This window comes from Ursus arctos, unplaced genomic scaffold (assembly GCF_023065955.2).
Source record: "Ursus arctos isolate Adak ecotype North America unplaced genomic scaffold, UrsArc2.0 scaffold_26, whole genome shotgun sequence".
Classification (NCBI taxonomy): domain Eukaryota; kingdom Metazoa; phylum Chordata; class Mammalia; order Carnivora; family Ursidae; genus Ursus; species Ursus arctos.
In genome coordinates, this window is record NW_026622941.1 from 19,212,581 (window position 1) to 19,222,621 (window position 10,041).

General features: G+C 36.1%; 1 protein-coding gene across 3 annotated transcripts in view; it reads right to left on the bottom strand.

The window, feature by feature from the left end:
• SLCO1A2 (solute carrier organic anion transporter family member 1A2) overlaps positions 1 to 10,041 on the bottom strand; it is a 99,816-nt gene that overhangs the window by 20,064 nt on the left and 69,711 nt on the right. For all 3 annotated transcript variants that reach the window (XM_044385196.3, XM_044385198.3, XM_044385197.3), the window contains 5 exons: positions 9,668 to 9,886; positions 7,092 to 7,256; positions 5,215 to 5,410; positions 1,708 to 1,873; positions 611 to 783 (listed from right to left, as the gene is read on the bottom strand). In XM_044385196.3, the coding sequence (XP_044241131.1) occupies positions 611 to 783; positions 1,708 to 1,873; positions 5,215 to 5,410; positions 7,092 to 7,256; positions 9,668 to 9,886 (919 nt within the window). The remainder of the gene's footprint in view (positions 1 to 610; positions 784 to 1,707; positions 1,874 to 5,214; positions 5,411 to 7,091; positions 7,257 to 9,667; positions 9,887 to 10,041) is intronic.

The following is a 10,041-nucleotide window of genomic DNA, read 5'->3' on the forward strand; positions in this document are numbered from 1 at the left end:
TATGAAGACTACTGGAAGTGAACGAACACATGTGTATGACACCTACCTTTGAATTGGAGCTCTGCAGTTTCCTAGTTTAAGAATACCCTTAATCATTTGTATCTCACAATAGCCTTGTAAAAAGAGGTGAGTATTTATTATTATGCCTATTTTTGATTTGAGGAAATGAAGCTCAGATCAAGTGACCTGTTTAATGCTCTGTAGATAGTAATTGGTGACACCAAGACTTCTGACAGCTTTACATACTGATCCCCTATAGCTTGAGCCATATGAAATGAGTGCTAGGCAACCCCTCTACCTATCAAAATGACCATTTCATAAAGTTCACACTAAAATAGAAATGTGTCTGTTCTTGTGTTAAACAATGAGAGGTTCACATAATTAAACTGCAAAAAAATAAGGAAGGGAAAGATAGCGAGAGAAATGCCAAAAGATGAATGAACTGTAAAATTTTGCAAAATTCAACAATGCCTAATGTAAAACTCTTATTAAGTGGTACATGAAAGCACTGGATTCTTGGATAATGGAGGCTCCAAGTGGCTTTCTTAGAAAAAGGTACCTTAATAAAGGACCAAAAAGGAATCCAAATAAAGAAAATAATTTTTTGTACCTTAGGAGAACCATATATCCGGGTATGGCAGATAAAGAGTAAATGAAACTGCCAATGGCTGACGAGATTAAAAAGTACTGGAGCATCATGGAACAGTCATGTCCTTTGTCACACAGCCCAAGAACTGCTGATGAATTTCCTGATGTTTGAATGCAGCTACAATTTTGAAACACCTGTCAGAAAATAACATATTACCCTATTTAAGAAAGTAAAATTTTGAACACGAATCACAAATATTTTCTCCATAGCCAACTGGATCAAGCTGGAGACTATTTATTCCCTTTACTCTCATCTCTATTATGGTGCCTCTCAGGATTATAGCATAAAACAAAACATGGAAGGATGGCTTTAGAAAAATGGTATTTCTTTTTAAGTATGTGGAGTAAATTTGCAATAGCTCAGCTATCCTAACGCCATGTCTTTTAAAAATATACACTGTTTCGTTAAAACAGGAAGTATGACAAATTTTGTTTCAGAATACTCAGTGGAAGTATTTAGATACTTACAAATAAAGCTTTGTTTCAAAAAATAGAGTTCATTTCAAAAACAGAGTAAAGGCAATCCTTCAAAAATTCAATGTTTCCAGGTTTTCATAAGAATGAAAAGTTGTATTTTACCTTATCACCAGCCAACATTTTAAATATTGTAACTTTTTTTAGGCAAAAATAAAATTTAAAAAAGCCTAATTCCATCTTCTTAAAAAGCTGTTAGAATGTGAAAAATATAGAAAAGAAAAAAAATGGCAAAGCAATTAGGTGGATAATTGAGATCAAAACCACCAACTTCCTCTCAATGATAAAAATATTTCAGTCCGGAGTATTTTTAAAATGAATTATCTGAGTAATGACATCACTGCTATGAAATTAAAGATCAGTGATTAGTGTCTACTATACTCAAAAAAAAATTAAAGAAAAAGATTAGTGGTTAGACACTGTGGAGACTTAAAAATAAGATTTATGAAACAAAAGGTAAATCAAACAAACATACAGAAAGACTCTAATTTTACTTTTATCAAATGTGGACCCAGTTCACATTGGAAAGTTCCAATGCAATGCATAAAACCGAAGTTCTGTAAAAAGACCAATAGAATGTGTTACCATATTTATTCCTGCTCCAACGGATGTCTCACAACCAGCAAGACAAGCTGACATATATGACACACCATTGTCTCCACACACAGGGTCCCATGTTTTAGTTGGACAGTTACAATCCCTGTTACAATCAGCAAGGATGGTATTTTCCACATATGAATCTTGTTGCATTCTGAAATGATTTAAAATAATGCATGGCTATTGAAAGACTATTAGAGCATTTTCTTTTTCTTCTTTTCACCTTAATCTGAAATTATATTTCCTCTCCTCCCCAAAGTAGAAACAGAAATCTTCCCACCATTGACATGTGGCCTCAGTACTAAGCTCTGGCATAAAAAAATACCTGCTTTGGTGATCACATAGCCCCTTTTCAATGATTTACTTCAGATAAACAAATAGCCAATAAACAGGCATTAACTGAGTGCCTACCATATAGCAGGTGTTTTTCCAGGCATTATTAGAACTCAAAAATGAAGATGACCTAATCCCTATGGTTGATCCATATGGTAGTAAGTAACAAGAGATCTTACATTTGAAAGCAATCTTGAAGATCAAAATCTGTAAGTTCAATTTGTAATGCAGACAGTACATTTAGCTTTAGAAATCTAACTACTTGAGTAAACAAATACATTATCCTAGTATAAAGAATGTCCAGTGGTCATGAAAATGGCAACATAGGTTGTTCTTGACCAGTCTGCTTCCCAAGATGACCAATCAGCAGCTATCCATAGATAAGACACCATTGTGAAAATCCGAGAACCTGGGGGTGAGGCTAAAGCACCCCCCTGGACCATGAAGACCTAGAAAGACCACATTGGAACAGTACAAGGAGCAGTTATACTCTAATAAAATTGCCCCATCCCCAGGTCAGCATAACACCACACTGAGAAGCCTCCCCTGGGCCTACAATTTTGTCAGTGGGAAAAGAGAGCCCAAGATGGACATCAAGCTCCCTCGGCATTGTGGGATGTTTCCCAGGAGGTGCATTCAGGTCTCACCTCATGAGGCTCTCTGAGAGAATCTGCAGGCCTCACTCATTAGGAATTAGATAGAGAAGAAGAAGGGGGACAGGGATTACAGCAACCAGCACTCAGATCTTGGTGGACTGTGTTCTTACTTGCAGCATTGTCCAAGTACAGATCCCAGCCTGTGGTTCTGCTCATCTACAGAGCTGAATGGTGGCTCCTTTTTGACAAGGAGCTCTGTTGGCACTTCTGCTTGATTTGCAGACCCAGTCAACAGGTCATACTGGCTGTGGAGACAGTTCAACTACCCCCTCTGGGCAGGGAAGCAAATTCACAGTCCTGCCCAACTACTGAGCACAGCCTCCAGTCCCACCCATCCAGAAAGCCTGGCCAGAGATCCTAAGCCATGGAGTCCATCCTATAGCCCTGCTCAGTCTGGGAGCCAAGCTAATAGTCCTTCCCTACTGTTAAGCATAACCTCTGGCCCCACATTACCAAGGAGCCTGAACAGGAACCCTGGGCCCAGACTACAGCACCACCCAGCAGCAGAGCCCAGACTTTGGCCTACCCAATTGCTGAACACAGCCTGAAGCTTTGCTCAGGCAGGGAACCTAGTCAGTGACTCTGCCCAATCATGGAGCAGAGCTTGCAGCCTCACCTGATGAGAGAAGGTGGACACCAATCCTGCCCAACCAGAGGATGCAGTTTCTAGCACCACCTAACTCTGGGATACAACTAGAGGCCTCTCTCCTCCAGAGAGCCTGGCCAGCAAACTTGTCCAACAGTAGAGCACGGTTAGCACATTGTGAAGTTCAGCCTCAACAAAACATTAGCAGAGAAATTAAGAAAACAATCCAGTAATTGCATCAAAAGAATAAATACTCAAGGAATAAATTTAACCAAGGATGTGAGAATCTGTATGCTGAAAACTATAAGACATTGATGAAAGAAACTGAGGAAGACACAAATAAATAGAAAGATATTCCATGCTCATGGATTGGAAGAATTAATATTGCTAAAATGTCCATTCTACCCAAAACAATGTACAGATTTAGTGCAATCCCAAAACAGATTTCAGTGACATTTTTCATAAACAGAAAAATAATTCTAAAATTTGTAAGGACCCACAAAAAAGTAGCCAAAGCAATCTTGAGAAAGAAGAACAAAGCTGGAGGTATCACACTTCACGATTTCAAACTGTTTTACAAAGCTATAGTAATCAAACAGTATGGTATTATCATAAAAAAAGTGTCACAAAGATTATGGAACAGAATAGAGAGCCCAGAAATAAACCATTCATATATAGTTAATCAATTTATAACAAGTGAGCTAAGAATTTACTGTGGGGAAAGGATACTCTGTTCATAAATGGTGTTGGAAAACTGGCCAGCCACATGCGAAAGAGTGAAAATAGACCCCTATCTTACACAATAAACAAAAAATAAACTCAAATGGATTAAAGACTTAAATTGAAGACCTGGAGCCATAAAATTCATAGAAAAAAATATAGTGGGTGAACTCCTTGACATCAGTCTTGGCAATGATTTTTTGGATTGGATAACATACCAAAAAGCACAAGTAACAAAAGCAAAAATAAATAAGTAGAACTACATCAAATAAAAAGCTTCCAGACAGCAAGGGAAATCATGAACAAAATGAAAAGACACCCTATGGAATGGGAGTAAATATTTGCAAATCATATATCTGATAAGGGATTAATATCCAAAATATATTTAAAAAACTAATAAAACTCAATAGCAAAAAAGGAAACAATCTGATTTTGAAATGGACAGAGGATCACTGCTCAGCCTTTTGGCTAAGACCAAGTGTTAAAATGGGGAGAGGAACTAAATAGAAAAATTTCCCAAGAAGACATACGAATGGCCAATAAGTAAACGAAAGGTTGCTCAATGTCACCAATCAAAGCCACAATGAGATATCATCTCACATCTGTTAGGATGTTTATTATCAAAAGTCAAGAGAAAACATTACTATGCATAACCTTCCTATAAATTCAGATAACCCTCAAATACAAATCCAAAACTATTCAATGATAGAGACGTAATTAGACAAATGAAATGTATGAATTTACATATGAATTAATATATCGTGTATTAGGATTCAGTTATGCTGGATGTAAGTTCATTGTCAAAACATATAAAGGTGATTGAGACTATATAGTTAATTCTTAGTTTTACCCATTTATGAGAGTATAAAATATATGGATCATATATCTTAATACAACCTAAAACTGTCGGTAGTTTGTCTGATATCCACTTTAATATCTACTAGGATATCAAAAAGACAAACACACACACACACACACATGTGCAGTCATGAACTCACTAACCCTATGATATTTCCCAACCTCTTTAATAAGCCTAGAGCCTGGAGGGATAGGCTTATAATTGACAGATGGAGAAAAGATAAAGACCATGGATTATTATTATTAATTCCACTTAGCGAATGATCTGGTCATGGGTAATCATTGAATAAAATACATTATTAACTGTCCTGGAAGTATAATATTCATTAGCAAACAACATACCCTTTATAAGTGATGGTTATGCCAGCAACTGAAGAATTATCACAGATCATAAGAAAACACAAAAAATAGAGAAGATATTCAGTTAAAGATAACCAACATCCTATGTGGGCAGCTTGTTTGACAGTAATCTTGAACTTCTTCATAATTAAACCACCAGCTATATATCCAATGCATATTGGAGGTAAGTTATAAATGCCTGTAAATTTAAGCGAAATGTTGTTTACAAAGTGACTTAGCAAAAGAGCAAATATGATACCACTTTTATCTAATATGTCTTATAAAAGAAACCATCTAGGTCCAACGCACAGTGAAGAAAGCTGATTGAATTTTATCTCCATTTATTTACATATTACATACAGAGAGATTTTTATTTCGTTTTATTTTTTTAAAAGATTTTATTTATTAATTTGACACAGAGAGACAGCCAGCGAGAGAGGGAACACAAGCAGGGGGAGTGTGAGAGGAAGAAGCAGGCTCATAGCAGAGCAGCCTGATGTGGGGCTCGATCCCATAACGCCGGGATCACGCCCTGAGCCGAAGGCAGACGCTTAACGACTGCGCCACCCAGGCGCCCCTACAGAGAGATTTTTAAATGCCCCACAATGTCAAAGTATATTTTGAAGACTGTTATCACTATCCTTCATTTAATTAATTATAGTAGGTTGTAAATTTCTTGTATTCAGGGATCATGATCTACATTTCTTTCTAATGGTTCAGGTAGGAGTGACAAGTCAAAATTGACCAGTAGTTTATGATTAATATGATTTTGCTGTTGTTTGTACACACTCTAGTCGTTAAGAATTTAACTTAGCTCAAGGAACTTTGGAAGGTTACTTTGCTGAGCCTGTGGTTGTTAAGTATATTTATATTTTGTGTCCCTCTCCCTAAAAAAAAGGGGAAAAAGTTAAGAAAAAGGAAAAGACAGCCCTTGGTTGCATTCTTACAATGCCAGGATAAGTGAATCCCATCACATTTTCTTGGGAGAGTGGTGAAAATCCATTCCAGAATCCCACACCAGATTGTATAATTTAGTATGTCTGAGGTGGGAACCAGGTATCTGAACTTTTTTTTTTTAAAGATTTTATTTATTTATTCGACAGAGATAGAGACAGCCAGCGAGAGAGAGAACACAAGCAGGGAGAATGGGAGAGGAAGAAGCAGGCTCATAGCGGAGGAGCCTGATGTGGGGCTCGATCCCATAACGCCGGGATCACGCCCTGAGCCGAAGGCAGACGCTTAACCGCTGTGCCACCCAGGCGCCCCCTGAACTTTTAACAAGCACTCTAGATGATGAGGCTTCGGGTAGTCTGGGAAATTCACTTTTCAAAACAGTAAAAATCTCTCAGGAGAAAGCCAAGGTGGAAGAGAGCCACTGGAGTTAATGTGGTCACAGGAGAAGCAGAATACATGGGCTGCAAAGACCCCTCAAACCACCAGGGGGCCCAGAGAACTAAGGAGAGACACGGAATTCATAACCTGGAGTTAAAAGAGTAAAACTCAGACTCCTGATGAATGAACGTTGTTTTTCTTTTTACATTAATGGTTTACCTCTCTGAAAATTATCTCTAACCTGTACATTCCCCAAGATTTCCAAAAATATTTTGAATTTGCCTTCGGACCAGAGAGAGAGGAGAAAAGAAAGCCAGGATTTCCTGGCTTCTTTCCTTCCCTACCATTTGTTGATTTCCTGGAGAAGGGAAGGGGGAGATGTACCAGAGACAGAAGCATCTCCACATATTTCAATTTAGGAGTTTCCTAGACCCATCATCACACTGTTTACCCTTTCATGGTAAAAATAAATAAATAAATAAATAAATAAATAAATAAATAAATAAATAAATAATAAAGTGAGCTAGGAACATAGAGAATAGACATACCGATTAAAAAGATTGCATCTGAAGCTGATTTTCCATATTGCTGTTCCAGATATTTAGGCATGAAGGTGAACATATTAACAAATGCATTGAATTGTATAATACTTATTAGTATGAAAAGCATGTAAATTGGGTTGCATAACAGACTCTTCATGAACGGTAAAAAGTCTGAAATGAAAGAATGACAATAGTGTTAAACTAGCTTAACTTTGCGTTTTAAGATCGACTTTTTCTAAAACATCAACCTCCCCTCCCAAATTAAGTTTTTCTGCTTATAGTGCACATACTGGTTTTTGTTTTGCTTCGTTTTATTTTGTTACCTTTTGAAAGCTAAAGTTATATCATTTTGGTACCCTCTGCAAGTCAGTAATGCAGCTGACTGGGCAGGGAGCAGAGCACAACAGTTTTACCATCACTAAGCTACTATCGTGTCTTAAGGAAAAACTATAACATGAATGAAATATTGTCTGCATTCACACCAGTTCCTTTTTTTTCCCCTTCTCTTTTTCCTTCTATTAATATCCTCTCTTTTCTCGAGTTCGTCTAGAATGAAAGATGCTTTTTCTGTTTTTTAAAGTTTAGAAGGAGATAAACTTGATAAAGTTCATACTCGAATATTTATATTATTGTTCCTGACAATTTAAAATATGTGGGAATTCATGGGATATAATTTTCTCAAGTACCAGGTATTTTTCTACTTCCTGAGAACAACAGTTTGGTCCCGCTAATAGTTCATACTGGATACACAATGAAACCACCTGGGGATCTTTTAAAATACAAACTCCTGGTTTCCACTCTCTTGAGATCTTGATTCATTTGATACATACTAAGGGTTATGTAAATGATGTAACCCAAACTTTCTCCTGTTGGTGTGGACTGACATAGCTCAGGGCCAAATTTGTGGCCCATCTCTTGGAAATGTTCCAAGGTCACACTGCCACCATTTTGGGGTCAAAGTCTCACTTATAATTACTGTTAACTTTTCCTATCTTTACATTCTTTGTCTTGATTTCCTTACTTATTGTGTATTTTTTGCTCAATAAACTGCCTGATATCCAAAGAATCAATAAATAAATTGAGAGAGAGAAGGAAGCATAGCTTAATGCAAAGAAAACTATTTTAGCTGTAGAATTCATATTCGTGAATAAAGTACATGGCAGGTGAGAAAGTTGTGTTCAGAGCACTTTGGAGCTTTTCAAGTTGTTCATGATTGTTGATATCTCTGTCCTAGTAGATAAGTCTCAGTAGTTCAAATCTCTTTTCTATATGTCTCACACTAAGCTCAGCTCTTTCCTAGCTGTGAAAACTGATCTTGCAGATCACAAGCAACATTCTATATTAAAATCTTCTATCAGTCCATATCAACCTTTCCAAAGGAATTGTTAATATAATCATGACCACTCTGGAATTTGAAAAGTTCTGAATTGGCTTCTAATGATCTGAGAAGTATTATGTTTAATAGTAGTTTAAGTGAATGTATAATTGTCAATAAAAATTCTGTGTAAACCGGTCTTATAATTTATGGGTGGTGGTAGAAGTAGAAACATCAACAATAATAACATTAATAGTAACAGCAGTAATTATAGTAACATGTGCCAGACCTCCTTTACCGTCACACTACAACTCTGTAATAATAAGTAGTTATTAACCCATTTTACAGATAAGGAGACTGAGTCCCTGTTCACCTTGTAAATGAACAATCTTTAAGAATTCCAAGGCCCAGGCCATACCTCATGCTAATTAAATCAGACCTCCTGGGAATACTATAGTATTTCTGAGCATCAGTATTTTTTTTTAATTTCCCAGGTAATTCCAACATATGGACAAGTTTGAGAATCAGTGTTCTCGAACATTAAATACTTAGACTGCTTTAGCTTAGTTTCCCACAGAAACACTTTCTGTAAATTATTCTTTGAGCTTTTATTGAAGATATATCAAAAACAAAACAAAACAAAAACACTGTTCTATAAAATATGCCCTTGCGCTTGCTAAAAAACTATGTGGTTCAATATTGTCTGCATTATACATCATATGATGAGTTTTTCTTTTTTTACAATATGCTACTTGGAGAACACTTTCTCTTTAAGAATTATTATTCTTTTGTCTATAAAATATAGAGAGTTATGTGACTTAACATGTTTTCTTTTTCTGCCTTAACTTGCAGGAAGCTCACAGTTAAACTAACATTTTGTTGTTGTTTCAGAACTATACATTTATTTGCAATAGTGTATATTCTTTCCTCCTTTTGTTCTCAGTTTGGATTTCTTTTTTTAAAATTAGACCTGTGTTCTCTACAAAAAAGATTTTTTGAAGGTAAGTGGGAATTTTTTTATTTAGTGCCTAAACTGACATAAAATTTTATATACATGCTAATCACAGATAACTTGATTTCCAAATTATATGACTTATTTCCAAGTAGTAACACAGGAAGACTCAGACTTGTTAGACATTATTGATTACTGACTGTTAATGACAAATTGTCTTAATGCGCCCTAGCATGATATATTGTTAGACTGAAATATAGACACATATCTAAAAAAAAAAGTAAATTATATAGTATTTAAATTTTTTGTATTTGCCTTTAGTGATTCCATCCTTTTCCTTCTTGACCTCTTTGCTTTGTTTCTCTTTGTCATTTTTAATGATGTCTGCATCATGCTTTAGTCCTTCCTTTGGAAGCGTTTTGGGCAAAAAGAAAAAAGGAATGGCAGTGAGCACATTCACTCCTGCACAAATCAAAAAGCCAAACCACCATGCACCAACCCAACGAGTATCAGTGGGAGTTATGGTCAGATCATCTGTAAAGAGATATACACATTTTTATTAGCTTGTCACGATTTCCTGCATGAACTAAAGAAAATTAATATTACAGTTCTCAGGTTTTATCCAAGTACAGAATTTATAAATAATTTAGACATTCATAAAATTTGCCTAACAATATGTGTTATTACAA